This window comes from Neolamprologus multifasciatus, chromosome 15 (assembly GCF_963576455.1).
Source record: "Neolamprologus multifasciatus chromosome 15, fNeoMul1.2, whole genome shotgun sequence".
Classification (NCBI taxonomy): Eukaryota; Metazoa; Chordata; class Actinopteri; order Cichliformes; family Cichlidae; genus Neolamprologus; species Neolamprologus multifasciatus.
The window spans coordinates 34,916,550-34,938,247 of NC_140453.1; the positions used below are offsets into that span (position 1 = coordinate 34,916,550).

The following is a 21,698-nucleotide window of genomic DNA, read 5'->3' on the forward strand; positions in this document are numbered from 1 at the left end:
TGCAAAAGTAGGGAGAGGAAGTCAGAACCTTTTCCCAGCCCGGCTGAGCAGGTTTACAGAGTGCCCCGTTAACTACATCCTCCCTCCTCCATCATTCCTAAAAAGTGAAAGGTGCAGAACACAAAGTCAAGCTCGAAGAACAGGTAGGCAGCCTGTGCAGGAGACACCCACTCAGTCACAGGGGATTATTTCGTGGGCTGAATAATCCAAAACGCCTCTCATGGCATGATCAAAAGGCTTTATGTTTGAGTTTCTTATATGTTAAGAATCAGATTAAGATGAGCAATCAAGGGAGAAGATTATTCAAAAATTGCATGTTACATATTTTTATGAACTTGTAATAAAGAGCAGAATTTTAAGTTTTCTGAGGATACAGCATCAAAGACCCCAGCAATCACCTCTGAAACCCTCCTACGTACAAGGAAATGCATAACAGGTCAGAAACAGCCTGGAACTAAAAAGTCATATGAGCCTTATCTCTGAAATGTTTGCAAGGATACAATTTATCCAGGTTTTCAACAAGTCACTATAGAAAAAAGAAAAAGCTCTTCAACAACACAGACACTGTTGCAGGTCCATTACTGATTCACAGCTCTTATATTTTCTACATGTGAATGAAACTTTATCTATAATGACATTACAGGGATGATCAAGGAACTGACCTCTCAGCCCATTGTTCATTCAGTGGGCTAGGTTCAGTTATTGTGCAAATGTACTGTTTATAAGTTTGGGGAAACCTGCAGAAGTCACCTGGATGAAACGTTTCTCCCACTGAAAACATCCAAATGAACTGAATCAACCTTTTCAGATGTTAAAGGGAGTTTTTAGGGAATAGAATCTAAAACCCATTTAATATGTTTGCACTGTGTGCTTCAGGGTCTGACAGTCATCACCCGTTCGTGTCAGCAGCATTAAAGGTTTTGGTGGGAAACAACACTGAGGGGAGGAGAGGGGGGGGGGGAAGCCTCCCCCTAACCCCCAGCCCCACACCCATTACTGCAACAGGCAGCAAAGACTAATGGCCTAACATCATCTCTCAGACACTAACATCTAGCCATCACCCCTTTGCTCAGCTACATAAACAGGCAGCTGTCAAACTGAGCACTGTTAAGTGTAAAGATTATGACAAGTTACACAGTTTCACTTTAGCTACACAGCTCGTCGAGCTTAATCGACTTTCAGAGAGCTTTGGTTTGCGGGTTCTTCTGAACCTTGACAATTAAAACTATCGTCACGCCATTATTTCATCGTGTAATTAGTCAAAGCAACGCTCCAGTGGGTGTTCTGAACTTTTAGGCTTTTCAAATTGACTCTCATCCCTGAAGCGGTGGAAAACAACTCACTTGCTTTTACTTTAGTGACTCGGGAGATTAAAGAAGGTTACCGTTTCAGCGAGGAGGGCCAGGACATTCGGGGTTTCCTCAGTCCGGGACGGAGCTTCTCCAGGGTCCGGTTGCGGCACAGGTAGCGCTCGGTGTCCGAGTTGAAGCGCTGTTTGATGCGTATGTGAGTCCTGGGCTGCCGCCACAGGTGTTTGGGCGGCTTGGCGAGCCCCGCTCCCTCTCTGCTCAGCGTGGTGCACTCCATTTTTTACTTTTACGTGCTCGCTGGATTTTTTTTCTTTTTTTTGTCTGTTTTTGTAAAAAAGCGACTTCGGAGCTACAAACAGACTCGGAGAACAGCGTAGAGCTCGTCTGCAGGGACTGTGAGGAGGAAGGCACGCGCTTCAGAGAGGCGCGCGCGACGTCATGGTGCGCTGCTGTCCACGAGGCGGAGTGCTGAAACGACTGTGAGCCTCTCAGTCAGTACCAGCTCCCCCAGTCTCTCTCTCTCCATCTCTCTGCTTCCTCCTGCTTCCTCCCCCTCCCTCTCTCCCTCTCAGTTTCTCCCTTCTTTTCTCTCTCTCTCTCTCTCTCTCTCTCTCTCTCCATCCTCACCTCTTACTGTGCCTCTCTCGACCAGCTTCCTCCTGCCATCTCCATCTGTTTCCCTGTCTGTCGCTGTCTTATTTGTCAAACCGCCAATCATCAGCATTACACAACATTGCCTTATCTTTATTGTATTTGCTCTGGTAGAGCAAAACTGCCTGTTCATTATTTGTAATTGATTTTTGGAAAAATCCATCTTTTATCTTTTGTGTCATATAAGAGATATTGAGCAGTCAGACAGATTTTTGACACAATGAGGGTAGAGATATGTTTACTGGTCAGAGCAGCACTGGTTTAACATATTTCATTAACCCTGTCTCAGGAAATCACAGTATACAAGCCTATAGTTTAATGTGCAGTGCAGCGTCCTATAAGGTTGCAGTAAATTTTATATGTCAGACTCTGTACCCTACATCTCATTACCAGCTGGAAGATTGGGTTGCATTTTATAAATTCGAATAAATTCAGGTTTATAGGCACAACAGGAAAACAACACAGGGCTGGTTCAAATTACTGATGTCACCAAACCCACTTATTTTTATTATGTAGGAAAAATAGGGGCTGTATCATTAGCTAACAAGCTGTTTATCCAAAAAGGATTTTCAGTCTGAAAAAAGCACGATTACATTACAAATATCAGCCGTTTTATTTATTTATTTATTTTTTGGTAATTAATGCCTGGACAGCACACACATGTTTGTAGATGTTCAAACATGAAAATGGTCAGCCTTTATGTCTAAAAGGGAGTCAGGGGAGATACAAGTGCACACCCACATGCACATGCATGACCTTTCAGTGGGAGGTTTCTAACTGTTGTTCCAATTACTAGGCTTCTTTTTTTTTAACACAGGAGATGCCTTTCATTATCACAGAAACCACAAAACAACAGTCCACATTTCTATTTTTGTCTCAGTGTCACACAGACAGCCTCTGTCTGCTGCTTACGAGCACTGACCTACCAAGACAATCACCAAAACATGACCGTGTGACAGGAATGTGGTACAGACGAACGAGGCAAATGTCTATTTGCTGAGCTTGACTCACATAATTTGTGTTAATGAAACAGTAACAACAGCTGCTCCAAACCAACACACAAGACTTCATTTCGTGAACAAGAAAAACATGATTCCTAAAACTTTTAATTAGAATGAAAAAAACTTAACTAAAGTATTATGCAAAAGTCTGGAGTCACTCCTCATTTCTTTATACATTGAATATAATGTTTATTGATTTTACTGTTTATTTTAATATTTGTGTACAGCGCTTTGTGATTGTCTGTCTGTGAAAAGCGCTTAATAAATAAAGTTTACTTACTTACTTATATTTTGCTGGGAAAGTTATGATGATTTGTTGAAACGCGCAAAGAGACACATACCGAGTTTGTGCAATTCTAATGAACGCAAAATTCAGTATTCAATGCGACTGAACTCTCTTTGGCAGCTTTCTTGTCATTTCTTTAAGAAGTCCTCAGGAATAGTTCTCCAAGCTGAAGGACGTCTTTGAATGTTCACATCCTTTTGTTTCATTCTCTGTCAACATGATCCCACACTGCTTCAATAATGTTGAGGTCCGAGGTCTGGGCCAGTCCATGACTGTGTGTGTTTTTCTATCCAGGTATGCTTTTACTGCATACACTGGCAGTGTTTTTGGGATCTTTGCCATGTTGAAAAATGACCCGCTGCCAATGACTTGCTTTCCAGATGGTATTGGATGGTGGATCAAAATCTCACTGTATTTTTCTGTCCTTTAAGATCCCCATCACCACTGACTAAATGCAACACAGACCATGACAGCCTTTCTCTTTGTTTCCCTTCTTTAAAAATGGCCTTTTTTAACTTGTTGGTGCAAAAGTGTTATGCCATGCCTGTCGATGTGTTTTTTGTTACCGGCTGGTTGTAACAAGTTCCTAAAGATATAATTTACAGTTTTTCCCAATTTGTCTTTTATGCTTAGACACCAAACATGTTCTTTCCTTGAGTCAGTGTTAAGTGGCTTAACCAAGAGAAAAAGCAACTAAACAGGAAAGGACTTAAAATGAATGAAAAAGACCTTCAGAAAGCCTTGAGAGCTGTCGCCCAAGTGCACTTAAAAATGTAAGAAAGTCAGGCTGCTTGGAAGCAAAATAAAATGAAATTATGGGTGTGTTAAAACTTTTGCAGAACAGAGAAAGAAGTTGTCTCAAAATTATTAATATTATTCTCCATTTCACACAGAGTTCATCATCTGTGTGAATCATCTGTGCGTTAAGCTTCATCTGATGAAGCTTAACAGATAAACAAAGCCCCACAGAAAAAGGAAGATTAGCAATTTTCCCTGTTTAACCACATCCACAGTTCACTGAAGGAATTCCTCAGAGGCAAAACAAACAACATACAAACAAACAAACAGTGTGTGTCACTGACCGGTGCTCATCATGGGTGGCCAGTGCTAGACTGTACAGCTCTTCTAGCCGGGCTAGCGGTAGCATGTGTCCTGGAGATGTTCGCCGGGTATCGAATGAGTGGTCCTGATGGGAGTGTCTCCTCCACAGCGGAGGCAGCAGCAGTGGGCCTGAGAAACGCCGCCGCACCACATGGTTGCCCACTGGTATAGAATCCCGAAAATGCTGCATCCCAAAGGAAAAAGCAAAAACATATTGGTAAGTTTTAATGTAATATTATTCTCCAGTCAAGGTGACGTGTGTGGAAACAAGCAGAATACGTACTCATCTGAAAGTTTAATCACTCACAGCCAGTAAAACTAATGCAGCACAACACAAGAGTCCAGAACGCCTCTTTAAAGGATTAAACCATTTTACTTAAGCCATTTGAAAGCTGCTCATAAATCAGTCACAACATTAAAACGCCCATTACGGTGTACTGTGCTGCCAAAACATGGACTGCATTGGCCCTTTGAAAGTGTGCATAAGATGTTAGCAGCAGATCCCTTAAGTCAGGGGTGTCCAAACTCCGGCCCGCGGGCCAACTGCGGCCCGCGATCCATTTTTAATTGGCCCGCAAGTAATTTTATAAATAGAATCGAATATGGCCCACACTTCAACTTTTGCTTGAGTGTATTGCACTTCTTAGTTTTAACACCAGGGGGAGCTACTGTCGATCGAGGCAGTTGCTCCACCAAAAAGGACAATCACAGAAGAAATTTAGCCCAAGTTAGTTACTAAACATGGCAGAACCAAAGAAGCGAAAGGTAGAAAGTGAATGCAGAAAATTTCAGACATGGTGGGAGAGTGAATATTTCTTCAAAGAATTCAAGGGGAAGTGTGTCTGTTTGATCTGCACTGAAATTATGGCAGTTATGAAAGAGTATAATGTACGACGTCATTATGAAACCAAACATCAGGCCTATGCATCCTACACTGGTGCTGATCGAGAGCAGAAATTAAAGCAAAGGGTATCTCTCCTGCGGGGTCAGCAACAGTAATTTTTTCGTGCTCAAAAGCAAAAGGTCCAGGAAAAGGCTACAATAGCCAGCTATGAGGTCGCCCAACTCATCGCAAGACATGGCAAGCCTTTTTCAGATGGAGACCTCATAAAACACGGCCTCGTTAAAGTCACCGAAATAATGCGCCCGTCAACAACGTCAGCATGTCCAGAAATCCAGTTGTTGAAGACTTGTCAGCCAACATTAAACTGCAAATGTCTGATAAAGCCGTGCTTTTGATTTTTACTCCATCGCATGCGATGAGAGCACTGATGCCACAGACACCGCACAGCTGCTATTTTTTTGCGGGGAGTGGACGAGCACTTTAGGTGAGTAAAAAATATATTCCACAGTACCCGTGTGTTAATGTGCAGGTACACATGCTTCAAATATCAATAATGCGCATCAATTCTGTCACTACCCTGCTTTTGCACACCACTTTCTTATATGCGCTTTTCTTGTTAACACACAGAGTACACACCGCTGTGCACTGCCCACGTACACGCAAAGTCAGCTGATCTCATCTGATGCAGATTTGCTCCTTGATCAAGTGACATTTGTCTGGATTTTTGGCACGAGTGGCGATCAGCACCGCGGCTGGATGTCCCGATTTACATACCCAGCGCAGCTGATACTCACCAGAATAATTTACTAAAATTATATGCACTCCTGTTATTAAGTCCAGCTCAGTCTGTTAATGTTGATAACGGTTTCAAACGAACGTTAATAGGTGTGTTGCTAAGCCCAATAACTTAAATAACAAACTTGAAATGTGCCCCTCCCATTTTCCCCTTTATTGTTTTTTCTCTGTGCTGTAAATCTTCTGTCTAAGAGGAAATCTGAGGCTGCTGTTCTGAGAATGAGCTACCAAAGCTTTTTCTGAATAAATCAATAAAGATCCATTTATGGAAAGCTGTGATGAAGGCAGTTTTGTCTTTAATTATATTCAACAATATAATATATTCGACCACATGTAAGTGATTTTTCTAACTTTAATACACTAAAGTTAAGGTTATATACCTAATTTCTAGTAAGTGGCCCAGCCCCCCCTATATTTTTATGTATGTGGCCCTCAGTGAAAAAAGTTTGGACACCCCTGCCTTAAGTCCTATCAAGGTAAAGACTCGATAGAGCTGAGCTGCTTTTCCAGATCATCTAAAGCTCAAGAGAATTTGATGACTAAGTTGAGACTTTTAACTCTTTGTCACGCTCCTCAATCCATTCCTGACCAAAGTGTCAGAGGGTGCATGCTAAAATGTGAATCACTGAGCCTCAGGCATCCACCAACAGTTCACTGGAAGCCTATGCAGAGGCTACCAAAAATGGTCAAGGATGGGCTGTTGATGGATGCCTGAGGCTCAGTGATTCACCACTCAGATCTTTGCGTTTCTCAAAGATTAACTACAAGAACTGACTGTGCACTTGGTGGATAACAACTCTGAGACCTTAAAAAGTGTCATCATAATGAGGTAATCATTTTACTCACTTTTTATATTGTTTTTAATGCTTTAGCTAACTGGAGCACAGCCACTGGAGGCTGCAGTTGTGATTCTGAGTGAAACCACCGAGAGGACTGGCAAGAAATTGGCCCTGCCTAGAAATACTTTGTAACAAGCTGTAAATAGGCCAAAACCAAAAAGTAGCCTTTCCAAACGCTCATCAGACTTTGCCAAATTTTGTGTTTCATGATGATTTGCAAAGATAAAATCAGCATCCTGGACTTCAGCTGAAAGCGTTCACAGAGCTACGTGCAAGTCTACATTTTCCTGGTGATGCTTGCTCTTGCTCATGATAAACCTCCCATAGTGCGTTTGAAATGTACATTTTAAAGCCTTCTGTATACCACTTTAAATTTGCTTCACAAATGGCCACACAGGGTTCCCGCTGAGTAGCCTCCACAGTGAACTCTATGAAATTAGGCAAACAAATCACTCAAATATTCGTTAATAAAAGAACAGAGACGACACTTTAATAGCCTAAATGTTCTGAAGTATCATCTCATCAGTTACAATTACCATATATTTGCAATACGTCACAGTTGATGCATGGACATGTACACAGTTTAGGATGGAAAATAGGATTCATAAGCGTGTACCCGTGACAGACTGAAAGCTGAAATTATTTCACTGTCGCAATTAGAAATAGTTCAATAAATAACTAAAATATATGTATGTGTATTTTTCCAGGGACACGTGGCATCTGCCCAATCTGCCCCGAGGGTACTGCAGGCACAGCACGAACTCTTTCCAGGTTTCAGACCGAGCATTAATTTGACTTTTTTTCACCATTTAATATCCAACGAGTGGAAAGTGATTAGTCAACAGGCGAGCAGGCAGACAGCAGCTTACTCTGCCTGACAAACAACTACGTATGATTGTTAGTCTTCTTTAAACAGTACATAAGCAAGTCTCCCCATTAAAAGGTCAAATGAGAATGAGGCACCCTGGGAAATATACATTCTCTAAAAATCCATGTCCATTTTGGTCGCTCTGAGCCTCCGCTGCTGTAATTTGGGCTTCAACTGAGTTCACGAGTGGAGTTCGGTGGGAGCTGATGGATATTGATCTGCCATCCAGCAAGTCTCTTTTCCCTGATCGGTGCTGTCAAGCATCAAACATGACATGATTGTCAGGCCTGCTGCCCACCTATCATTGCAGACTGCTTCGCCTCCAGTGATCTGGTTTTCTCCACCTGTCTTACCTTTGCCTATTTTCTCCCAATCAATACAAACAAACAGCTTCAACCTTTGTATCAGACTGATATGAAACTGATGCATCTCGTACTCAAAATGTACCCCGCATGGCATTAGCTGACCCCGTTGGAAATGTCATTTACCAGGAGTTCAAATCCACGGCTCCTTTTTCACCTGCACACATTTATGGGATTGCAATAGACAGCGGGCGTGAATGTTAAACAGCTGATTTTGGCAGAATACAGAGATTGTAAAGATGTGGGGGATTCTGAAGCTGCCCAACCATCTGACATGTTGTTCAGATCTTGGCAGCTTAAATGTTCCTGACTGTGGACCTGGTGCTGCATCTAAAGTCTGGTTTGTCTCTTTGTGCCTGCTGGCCTGGCGAGTGCAGACCTCGAATTAAAATCAGTTTGTCATTTGCTGTTTAAAAGAGCTGCTGGCTCTTTTAAAACCACAGTTCAGTGGTTGAAAATGCAAACTTCAAGAACTGCCTCCCTTCCTCTACTGACGCGGGATGTGTGGTAACGGGCGGACGATTGGATTGGGTACCAAAGAAATACCTGTCACCTTTCCTCCCTGTCAGTTACTCTGTTTCCTAACTTTCTTCGAGCAGCTATAGGAAATCTGTTTCGCACAGGCATCAGAAACAAGTCCCACATTTCTGACAGTGTTCGCACACTGTGTTGTTCAGACTGTGCCCAGCTGTGTAATATAAAGTCTACTGTGGTTTCGTGTTGACATGTTCAAAAAAGGTGGACTGTAACCCGGTTATCTAAGGGCCTGTGAGCACACCACAGAGGTTTGGAACATCTACACCTGTATGCAATACTTATTTAACTGCTCGTATTAACCTGGTTGACTAAATGGAGACTTTTGATCAACAAAAACAAAATTTCTCTCTGGTCCCTGCACACAACCATTTGCCAGTTTTACACAAATCTAATATTTTTCTTCTAAAGCTGAAATTTACCCTGACAGCAGTTCTTTTCTGATTTTCCTAAACACGTTTTTTGACATGACACACATGGCCCGCAGCCAATCGGAACCGGGGAGGAAGCATCTGGCTCTGTTATCACCTGGCAGATCTCCTGCCACGCCACACACAGGAAGTGAAAATGAGTTGGTGGCGGTAGGCCTCGTGCATGATAAGATGGGATGGTGGGTTCTCAGCAGGCCTCTGCTGCTAAAGAACCAATGAGCTGATTCCCAATGGCGGCACGCTTTCCCTTTAATCAAGGGTACGAATGAACACTTATGACTCACCCGTTCTCTGGAAGTGCTTGTCGTGTTCTCGGTGCAGTGCGGGAGGACACGGCGAGAATCAAAACCCAAAGCACAACTGCATCTGTGCTCAAGTAGGGCTTCAACACAGCTCAGTGTTAAGTACAGATGGATTTGTAGTGAACAGTAGAACTGATAAATCAACAGTCGTGCATTAAAGCTTCCAGTGTAGAAAAGATTATTGGGCCAAAAACTGCAGTTTGAGTTACATACAGATTTGTTTGTAGCTCAAGCTTATTCATCTTTCAGGGAGACCAGCTAGTTCATATAGTAGTATTCATTTACTGGTTTAATAGTTTATGAATTACAAATCTGTGATTGATCAATTCCAAGCCTGACACAATGCAAAACTCCCAATATGAATCTGAACCCAGCCCTCCACTAATCCACACTGAAATATCTTTTTAACTTTTCAATTAGTTGAAATTTTACAGACATTCAAGGTGCTAAGAGGTTAAATCACCTAACCTTTTACTCATCTACACTAGAGATGGACCGATCCGATATTACGTATCGGTATCGGTCCGATACTGACCCAAATTACTGGATCGGATATCGGCGAGAAATAAAAAATGTAATCCGATCCATTAAATATCAAAAAAGCACCTCACAAAACTTGCTACAGGGCGTAACTCGGCTCATAACCGTAGCGCGTAGCAGCAGTGTGCATCACGTGATAGAGCAGCTGTGTGTATTTGTAGCCTAGCTAGCAAACCAGCATTTCATCTCCGAGGAAGTTTTCCCAGAGAGAAGTAAAGCAAGTGTGTAAGTTCATCTCTGAATGTCTGTAAAGCATTCCCCGTTAAGCTTAACAACCATACCTGGAGCGACTGCCTCTCTCTCTCTCTCTCTCTCTCCCTCCTGCTGCTGCTGCTTCAATCCTGAAACAGCTGATCGCCTTTTCTGTCGCGAGTCCATCTCTCTTCTTAGTTTTTGGCCCACTTCTCACCAGAAAGAGGAAACCAGCGGCTGAACAACAGCAGCACGTTTAAGTTCGATAAGCTGTTGTTAGAATTTATTTAATATAACTTTCTACACCAGGATCTTTTTCTATGAAGCTGACGGCTGGTAACTGTGCAGGGGCGGATCTAGCAAAGTTTAGCCAGGGGGGCCGATAGGGCATGAACAGGGAAAAGGGGGCACAAAGAAATACTTTTCTTTCTTATTCTCATTTAAAATGTCTAGTTTTTAATAAATAGTTATCTGACTCTTACACCCAAAGTTTTAATCTTGTGTAAAATATATAGAAGTCCATTACTGTATATAGTAACTGTTAAGTCTAATATACCCTAGTAAGCTATACTACTTTTTCCTTTGGGAAGATACCATCTGTGCAGTCTGCAATTCTGTTGAAGAAAGATGTTGAATCTATTTAATTATTCTTGAAAAATAATTTATTTTGTGCATTTTCCCCCTGCATCAAATTAAATTTGATTACATCGATTAAGCATCATGAGGTGGAGGGTGGTTCCCTTTTTTTTTTTTTTGCTGGGAGTTTGCAACCCTATTAGTTAGGTTGCTTAAAATTTCTTCTAAGTACTCTTTAAAATACCAGAATAGGGAGGATGGAGTAGGTTTAAGTTTATTAGATTGATCAGTGTTGCTGAACTATGAAATATTTTGGACGCAGTGTATTTTTTACATACAGGTATAACAGAATAGCTTTAGTGTTGTTATTTATTTAAACTTGAGTATGAACTTATACAAAATGCAGCAAGATATTAAAAAAACGTTTTGTTGATTAAAAAACACTATATCGGATTCATATCGGTATCGGCAGATATCCAAATTTATGATATCGGTATCAGTATCGGACATAAAAAAGTGGTATCGTGCCATCTCTAATCTACACTTCAATTTATGACTAAACACTTGGAAAACAATAATATTAGGCATCATATAAAATACAACAATATTATATATCTGTGTGTTTGCACCTTTGTCCATGAAGCCCTCCAAGACCTTCAGGAACTCAGCAACCAAACTTGGCCCACAGGTACATATTAGGACCCTGAAGGTTCTCATCTATATCAGATATTATCATGTCATCACGTTGCTTGGCAACCGCCTAGCAAGAGGCAAAAATTATGTTTTTTTAGCCTTAATACACCTGCAACGCCATCCTATAACATCTTATCCATAAAAAAAAAATGTATGATTCATGCCTAGCAACCGCCTAGCAACAGGCTAAAATAACCTCCTTTTTAGCATATAAACGGTATATGAATATTTTTTACCTGCAAAAATTGCATTGCTTTTCTCAGTGTAACTGAGTACAACAGTGGCCAAACAATACTCTAGTACTACTATAATACAGTATGTACTAGAATAAGTTTAGTCACTGTGGGCTGTTATAGAAAACTCAAGATTTTCCACTTCTTCTTCACAATAATTGCCTTCAAAAAGCCACTGGAGACTTCCACTGTACAGTAAGGCCAAGAAGGCAAATGACTCACCACCAGCTAATTTCTTTTTGAAATGGGGAATTTTTTTTTTTTTTTTTTTAGCGCTTTAAGATAATTTGTCTCCTTGTCTATTAACAATGATGAAAATTGATAGCTAAAACCAGACTGGTTATACAAACAGCTGCAGGTGATGAGTTGAAATCTGTGAACCTCAATGTGACCCACATAGTGCTGGTTGGAGTTACAAGTGTGCTTTAATGCAACTACCACCCAGCTGCAGTCATGGTAAGCTGACGCACTGAGAGGCAGACTTCTAGATCAATGCAGCAAAGATTAAAAAAAAGAGTTTTCTGGTCATTTACACTTAAAAAAAAAAAAAGAAGAGGAACCACTGGCTGCGCCAATGCATCATCAAGCATACTGCTGCATTGACATCATCTCACGCATATGGTTGCTCATGATGTGGTGTTTCACACATATCACAACACGTTATAAATTTGAATCTACCCAGAACATCGAAGTAAAATTTTCAGTCTGTAATTCTCAGTATTACACTCTGTGCTGTTGTTAAAATGATCCAAGTGGAAAGATCCAAAGAAAGACTGTCTGCAATCTGCTGTGGCTTTTCGAGCAAGTCTTGCTGATAAATTTATTTCCATTGTGATAGTTTGTGTGGGCTTTTATTCTGGGTTTATGCTCTTATAATTTGTTTTATAAACTGAAACTACATCTAGGCCCTTCTGTTTCTCTCTGCCTGTCTAGCTTTTGATTAGGCAAATGACTTGATTAGCCTGTTGCGTAAATGAGGCAATCAGCATCAACCGCAGTCAATCAAAACTTGCGTGTCACATGACAGCTCCTTGTAATTTGGCTCTGGACCCCTTCCACCAATCACTTTCCTCCAGATAAACACTTGAATGCTGTTCATAATCCATCTCCTGGTGTTCATAACAAACAAGGGTGTCATTCTTCATCAGGAGGACGCTGTGCGTTATTTAGGATCTGGCAGGCTTTGTCTATGGCTTACTGAAGGATGTATATTTGCCACAGTATTTGAACAAATTTAGATGCCCAGGTCAAATAAAGTAAAACAAAGGTTGTGAAGTGTCAGATAATCTCACATTAGGGGGTTTCATACAGCGAGGCAGGACCTGATATTCAGAATGTGTATTAGCATGTGTTAAGAGTGCTAATTGTAGCAGGCCAGACACCTTGCTGCTCTGACCACAGACTAACAAGCATCCGATGCTTAACACCACAGGTATCCCACGATTCACTGGGCTCCCATCTGCTCTGCACAGCAAAGCATCTATGCACTGTGCTCTCACACGTGAAACACAGGTACATAAAGAAACACAGCACTCGCACATCGCATCCTGTTAATAGCACAATGATGTAATCAGAGATAACAAGATACACTGATCCTTCTTGAACTTATGAAAGCAATCACAGCCAATGCTGTTTCTCAAAATGAATACTGAATCCAACCATCATAACAGTGAGGGGAGGGGAGCTCAGCAAACCTTCCCGTTGTGTGTTCTGTGCATCATTGCACTGGCAACGTTCACCTGTACGCTTAATGCCACCTGGAGGTGCAAAGAGCGTGATTAGCATCGCTCCAGAAATAGAGCCAATCAGACATCTCCCCCTCAGACCTCTCTTTGCCTCTGGAGGTGCGTGTATGTCATGCTTAACTATGCAGGCAAAAAGAAAAACAGCATGTTTTCATGAAAGCTGAAATTTTCCAGACGTCACTTCAAAAGTTAACTTACATGAAAGCCAGCGGCTACAGCCAGAGGCTGTAGGGTGGTTACATTTCTCAGATTAGTGTTTTGTAGCTTGTTCGTCTGTAATTCAGTCAACTGTAAACAGGATTCAAACATAGAGCAATTTTACTTTCTAAGCTTAGTTTTAGAAATATTACAGCAAGCTGCACGTAGGGTTAAATAACACTTACACAGGGAGATGCTATAGTTTGTTTTACAGTAAGATACCATCTGTTATCTGAAAGCTCTTTGCATAATGAGGTCAAAATCTTACAATTTTAGCAAAAGAAACCCAGTAATTTACTCTTTGCTAAGGATTTAGTGATAGTTGGGAGGAAAAAGGAGGCCAGTAACAGATGTCCACCTCCACCTGTTGGAAAAAGACTTGTTGTTTTTGTTGCTGAGAGTAGTTTTATTCCATGTGCAGCTCTGCAACAACCTGCAGTGCTTTCGTAACAGATCACAACTAGGCTCTGATTTGGGTGTCTAACTGTACCAGTGTGCAGTCCAGCACAGAGCACAGGAGTCTGTGCTCAGTTGCTTAATTGCAGGGGTGTTGGTTCAATTCCAAGTTCAAAGTGTACCAAAGTATTCTTGGACGGGATACTGATACTGATGGCAGGAAAGCACCTTGCATAGTGCTGCCCTGCTGGGTGTGTGTGTGTGTATACATGAACACATAGCAAACACCTTAACACTGCTTGTAAAGCTTCAAGTAAAAGGTGCTGTGGCTTTCCTGCGAGCCTGCAGAGGACAACTGCAGAAAACACATGGTGCATACTGCTGGGATGACCTGAAATCAACTTTATCTGTCAGAGCCGACACGTTAAGTGTTCTTTTCACGTGAAAGCGTCCAACTTTACCAAAAACCCCTAAGAACAAAAAAACAAACGTTTTCTAACCTCAGATCAGATCATAGTTACTAAGTAAACTTCATTATCAGACAGTGAGCATGAGGGTCCGCGCAGACATCTCTGTGCCTGTTTTTTGTGGACACGTGGACACGTCCTTGGACACATTACATTACAATACACTGACTATAACAGGATTTACTGCTTAGCTGTCATGTTTCCAGCTTTGTGAACTAACTTCTATTGCTGCAGGTGTCATTTAGACAAAGGTGCAACTAAAGCTTCAGAAAACATACAAAATACCAGTTTTCAACCTTTTTACTCATGTTCTTATTCTTGAGGTGTAAAATTGCTGTGCAATAAAATCCAAACCGAACAGATCGTCCAGATGTTAGGTAGGTGCGTAGGTGGAAATATGAAATGTTTCAGTTTGAACTGCTGTGAAGTTTTAGTGAGTGTGAAAGTCAGCTTTCAATAATCTCACAGTATTAATGCAACCTCTCTGTGGAGTTTCATTTTCACTGGTGTAACTTTTAAACCTTCCTGTGTGGCTGCAATCCAGTTTAAGAGCTTTTGAAGCAAGCTCACACTTTTTACATTAAGATGATATCAAAAGCCTTTTTGAAGTGTTTCTCTCTACGCTCAACTGATTTTAAATGTGCATGCGTTTGTTAGCAGCCCCCCTCTTCAGTGTCTTTATTAACTAACTGTGAACAAAGCCCTGAAGCACAGATAAACCTTTTTACGTCTGCGGGGCAGTCCAAACCAGTCATCATCTGACAGGAAGGTGCTGTGTCACGCATGCAGCACAGTCACAATGAGGTTTGGATATTATACACTTATCGCTAAAGTCAACAGACTTGATAAGGCAAGTAGAAAGGGTGTGTTAGCATTTGTGTGTGTGCACAAAGAAAAGGGCCAAATTATTTACCTCAAGCCGAGACATTGATGCTGGTTGAACGTTGCAACAGCCAAACAGTAGCTGGAAGAAAGAAACAAACAATAGAGAGGAGGTGTTAAAGTGACACTCATCAAACTTGTTATTACATTCAACATAAATCCAAGTTGATCATTAAACTAACAGAAGGGGTTCGGCTCCAAAGAGAGATGAGAGAAATCAAATATAGTAGCCCATTAATAAAAAAAGAGATTTAAAGTATAAAAACATAAAAAAAAATATTGTTGAACTTCACACGACTCATTAAGACCACCTGGCATTACCACGTGCTGATGATCGGTGAGCATGCCAGAGGCATCAAAAGGCCTAATGAGCCTTTCTATCTAGCCAGAAAAGAGCTTGATAAAGCACTTTTATTACTTTGATGTGCTGATTTTTTGTATTATTATTCTTGACTCTCTCTCTCGCAGAGTGTTCAGCCCATGTGGGTTCCAAGGATGCTGCGATAATAATAAAACCTAGCACAATAAACAGAAAATATTGCACAAACAACAGCAGGGACAATATGTGCCGTCTCCCCTTCAAAGGCAGATTAAATTAGCAGACGTGGACATTCCTCAGCGCCTCATATAAACTATGATAAATCAAAAAAATTGGCAATGGGCTGGGGTGAAGTTTCTAACTGACTCAAAGTGCTTCTCAATATCTCATATTCAGGAATAAATGTTTAGACTCAACACATAAACTTATGGGTGGAATTCAGGCCGACAAATGTTATTTTATTACTGACAGTTACGCAGTTAAGAGAACACACTGTGTATTTACAGATGTTTTTCAATTAAATGACTCTCCTGTACTTCTTAAGCCACTGATCCTTTTCCTTTTTTCAAGCACTGTGCAGGAGACGACAAAGAGCTTATGTGTTTTTTACCTGTAAGATTGAATAGTACATCTAGCAATGACCTAATCAGCTTTGAAACAACATAAACAGACACCATTGCCCTACTCTTGTGTTTTATTGTTGATGTTGAGATAGGGACAGGAGGAAACAGCGCTGCAATCACGTTAGATGGCATATCAGGCAGATGAGCACTTTAAACTTCTCTTAAAACTTGTAATGATCCAAAACTGCTGCTGAATTTACTTTGTGAAAACACCTCCAGCCATGCGCTTTAATTTTCTGAGGACATACACAACCAGCTACAATAACTCAGGCGGCCTTAAAGTAAAGAGGTAATAAAAAATAAATACATGATTTTTAAAAAAGCTAACATTAATTTGGTGTTGGGATTCAGTGTTTTTTGTGTGTGTGTGTGACTCCCAGCACCTCAAACTGAACTAAACTCTAGTTAATGGCTAAAGTTAAGATACTTTGGCTTTTACTTTTCTACTGTGGTACACACTCACCGGTCACTTTATTAGGTACACCGGTTCATCTGCTTGTTCATGCACACACACAATCAACCAATCACAGGCTAAGAACTCAGAAGTTTGAACCAAGCATCAGACTGCTTTGAGCTAATAGGAAGGCATAAGGAACTTAAATAATCACTTGTTGCCACCGAGGCATGAAAACGAGCATCTCTGAATGCTAAAGCAGCAGAAGACCACACCAGCTGACTGAAGGTTGGAAAATGTTGTCTCCTCTGATTAGTCTCGATTTCTGGTGTGATGTACAGATTGCAGGATCGACATTTGGCGTAAACAAAATATAAGCATGGATCCATCCTCCTTGTGTCAAATGTTCAGGTTGATAGGGATCTGTAAAGAGGGAAAGTTTTTGGTACACTTTGGACTTCTTGAGCATTGTTTAAACTTGGCAGCCTACATGGGTATTGTTGCTGTCCATCTCTTTATGACAGTGTAACCAACATCTGATAGCTGCTTTCAGCTGGATAACACATGGCCTCCACAGTCACAAGAACTCATTCCAACAGAGCACCTTTGGGATGCAGTGGAACAGGAGATTCACATCATGGATTTGCAGCTGGCAAATCAGCAGCACAACTCCCTGAAGAACGTATTTGGCACCTTGATGAATCTATGCAGGGGGTCCATTTTTGACTACTAAGAAGGTTGTGGTCAGTATTGGCCCAGTATAGTGGCTAGTGAGTGTAGGTCAAGTTCCCGAAACCCGAGTCTTTACACTCCCCATAACTTAGCACAGCATAAATGGCATTCACCCTCTGGAGCCTCTTTCAAACCTCCAGTTTGTAGTGCAGTCTGGGCGTTAAAGATGAAATCAGAAATCTCCTGATTAAACTCTGCTCCTTCATCACTGTAACATTATCTCTTCCTGACCCATAAGATGGATAAGTGTTCCTCATAATGTGTAAAATTGGTAAAATCATCAGCTCAGCAGAGGATCCTACTGCCTTTTCAAAGTTGCATGCTGCACAAGCCATCTCGTCCTCGAGCAGCATTTGACTGGATTAGACTTCATCGGATTATTACTCTTTGCCGCTCGGCTTTGCCATTACGCCCGTCAGTTACAAGCTGCAGTAGCTCAGGGGGACAAGATGTGGAGAGCTGGACTGGAAAACTGTGCTTCAAGCATCAGTTTGAGCTGTTGTAATTCCTGCTGTTAGTCGGTTTGAGAGAAAGAATATCATGGATTATTAAACTTCCCTCCGGGCAGTAATAGAAAATTCAATCTACCGCTCGGCTTCATGTTTGTCCAGACAATATGTGTAGACCTGTCAGTACCAATGTTTAGTAGCACCTAGCTTCCTAAAAAGTGGGGCTGGCACACGCGGACACCCAGGATGTAATAACAACACTTTTTTCCCCTGATGTCAGAACCAATCAATACCAAAGATTTTGAATATTTCTTTCCTCTGTGTTGCTAAATCTGCCCATCAGTCTAACCTTTGTCCTATTTTCTGCTGACTGTAAGATCCAGAAAGCACAGGTATACATATAATTTAAACACTGAACATGGACTGGCTTTCATCAAAGAGCTTCACATATTTATTTATATATTGTAGTATTGCACCATATATAAATGTACACACACACACACACACACACACATATATATATATATGTGTGTGTGTGTGTGTGTGTGTGCTACTCTTTTGAGTTGAACTAAGTAAATGTGTGTTGCTACCCTATTTTACCTGAACATTGTCAGTTTTTATTTTAAGTGTTATAAAGTAAAAACTGACTCGTTGCCTTTGCTGAGTATGACAGTAAATTCTGGTTTATCTCTGCAGGTAAATGTGACTAATTTATGATTAAACTGGAGTCACAACTATTGTTTCTTCTGTGCTCTTTGTTTTACTGACACCAGAGTTTCCTCTGTTTCAAGTTTGTACATTTCCGTTTCAGTTTGCCACAAAACTGAAAACCTTCCTGTACTGATTTCATAGAATTATAAAACTGATGAGTGCACATGTGCACTATAATTCTGGCTTAAAGACTATGTATTTACAAATTTTAGCCTTGCCAAACTTTAAGCATGCATTGCAATTTTTGTTTTCTTGTAATTTTCCAGCCCCTTGCATGCTCACATTTGGGAAGTCAGTCTGAGCTGCTTTTCAGATTGTTTCTGATTATTTCTATGATTTTCCCCCAAACTGACAATCTAACATTGGCACTCACTTCACACTGCAACTGGCCAGGTGTGTGTAGGTGAGAGGCGACAGAGATTGAGCTCAATCTTCTTGCGGCTGATTTTAGGTGACTGTTCCTGCAGCATTTCACATGAACACTGTGCAACATTTTCTTAACAGCGTGTTTAACTGGGGTCACAGTGGGAATAGAGCTTACACTGGCTGATAGGAACACTGGGGCTGATTCACACCCACAAACTCACATCACAAGGGAACCTAGCATGCACGTCATTGGACTGCTACAGGTTGCTGGAGAAAGCTCACATAAACAGAGGGAGACTGTGAAGACACTATGGCTCAAACTCAGAATCCAACATCACCCTGCTCACTGCTCCGTTAAGCAACACACTTACTTCACACATTTACTAAACTTCAGTACGTGCTCTTTGCACATTAGAGTCTTGTCACATTTTGCACCCCACCCAACAATTTCTTTTGCATTCTAATATCTGAAGTAATTAGTACATACTCCTATTGTGTGCATTTATATTAATATTTACATAGAGATGTATAGATTACATATGCACTGTAAATTTAGTATATTCTATATTCTATTTCTGTACCATAGAAATTCCTGATTTGTGTACAAACTTGCCAATAAAAATTATTCTGATTATTTTTATGTTACTTTTAGATTTCTATATCCAAGATGGTCTACTTTTACCAGGGGTGGAGGAAAAAAAAGTCGAGACAACATACTTTTCAAATATTTTTGTGGTAAGCCTGGTTCTGCTGGAGGTTTCTTCCCATTAAAGGGAGTTTTTCCTCCCCACTGTCGCCAAAGTGCTTGCTCATAGGGGGTCATATGATTGTTGGGTTTTTCACTGTATGTATTATTGTAGGGTTTACCTTACAATATAAAGCATCTTGAGGTGACTGTTGCTGTGATTTGGAGCTGTATAAATAAAATAAATTGAATTGAAAATATTGTATTGATGCAGGGACGCCAAATGTTGTTACTTTATTAAATAAATGAAAATACTCTGGGAATACTACAAAACCAGAGTGCTCATCTCATGCATAATGTTAGCGGAGCAGACTTACATTAAATTGACTCAATTGAAAAACCATCCATCCAACACTGGACACACTTAGCTTGACAGAGCTGCCAAGCTAATGGCTCAGTCACGCTCGTAAAAATAGGACAGCACCCTCCCTGCAGCTATAAACTCTATCTTATATCAACATTTATGGCGGATTTTAGTGACAGTGTTGGTACGCTTGACAAGCTCAACAACAATTTTGCAAGACCAAAAGGAAAATGACTAAATTGAGATAACTTTATCTTATTGGATCAAACCAACAGTGACAAAGTTTAACTTTCAGGACATAATTTGCAGTAAAAAAAAAGTATTGCAATAACACAATATCTATCTATCTGTCTATCTGTCTATCTGTCTAGAGATAGATAGATAGATAGATAGATAGATAGATAGATAGATAGATAGATAGATAGATAGATAGATACATACATACATACATACATACATACATAGATAGATAGATAGATAGATAGATAGATACATACATACATACATACATACATACATAGATAGATAGATAGATAGATAGATAGATACATAGATACATAGATACGTAGATAGTGTTATTGCAATACTGCAATACTCTGCATACTGCAAAAATTTAAAAAAAATTGTGACTAAAGTACTGTGACAATATTGTGTCATGGGGTGCCTTTAATTTTTCCACCATCTCCCAGTGCAGCTATTTAAGACACATGCCAACTTCACATTTCCAGCAATGTCAGACAAAATGCTCTACCAGCGTGTTCCTTTTTAGCCCAACCTGGACCTTTGCTTCAGTGAACAGCTCTCCTGTCCACAAGGCGCTGTCCTTTCCTCCCTCAGATGTGTATGCACCTTTAGCAATCCTATAAAACATGCATACACATCTGAGGTTTCCGATCCAGAGATGTGGAAGTAGTTATTAGACTGAGCAGCATTACAAAGGCAGCTGTGCTTAAGTGCACATTCTGATAGATGAAAGTGATGGGAATGTACAGAATGAGAAAAACAAACTGTGCTCAGCATATTAATCATTAATCTAAACAGGAAACTCTTCTGAGACACACATGTACTATCAGAATTTGTGGGTTTTGCACAGACAATAGTATGATAGTTTCACTTTAAACTTAATTAAAAAGGTAAAAATGCATGATGTCTAAAGTTTCAGTGATGCTGGCTTTTCTGTTTGTTTGATAGGAGTAATTCTGTGAAGTTTGCTGTGTGTAAAGCTATAAATAATAAAGCAGCAGGTATGACTGTTAACAAAAACACAAAATGTAGGTGTATTCAGTTTAGCGGTTTATGAGAAAGTACTACTACACTACTATACTAGAGAAAGCACAACTACACTGATGTGAGTGAAACAGATCTGAGTTTCTCAGAACAGAAACTCAGATCTGTTCTGATACATCCATTATTTTCTGCTTATCCACAGTCATGCTGCAGGGAAATCCAGACATCTCTCTCCCCACCACACCTTCCACTTCCCCCCGAGGGAGGCCAGATGAGAAATATAACCACTACAAGGCGTTCTGGTTCTACCCCAGGGTCTCTTCTCAGAGTGCCAGGAACACCTCCAAAAACAGGCAACCAGGAATCATCCCATCCAGATGCCGGAAAAAGCTCAACTTAGAAAGCCGGAATGAAATGGAGCTGGTTGACCATGCCTGGAGCCAGGCCTCTCTCCCTGAAAGACACCACCCACATGGGCAAGCACTGGGGTCATTAGCAACATGAGCAAGGATGTAGGGGTTGGGCATGTGGACTAGTTCTGGGGATGTGATCTTCGTTTTGATGTACACCAGAACTTGTTTA

At 40.8% G+C, this 21,698-nt stretch overlaps 1 protein-coding gene across 2 annotated transcripts in view; it reads right to left on the bottom strand.

Annotated features, from left to right (window-relative positions):
- LOC146502550 (3',5'-cyclic-AMP phosphodiesterase 4C-like) overlaps nt 1-4,449 on the bottom strand; it is an 85,374-nt gene extending 80,925 nt beyond the window's left edge. For both annotated transcript variants that reach the window (XM_085131983.1, XM_085131981.1), the window contains exon 1: nt 1,385-4,449. In XM_085131983.1, coding sequence (XP_084988109.1) covers nt 1,385-1,587 — 203 coding nt within the window. In that variant the 5' untranslated portion in view covers nt 1,588-4,449. The remainder of the gene's footprint in view (nt 1-1,384) is intronic.
- Between the last annotated feature and the right edge of the window lie 17,249 nt (nt 4,450-21,698).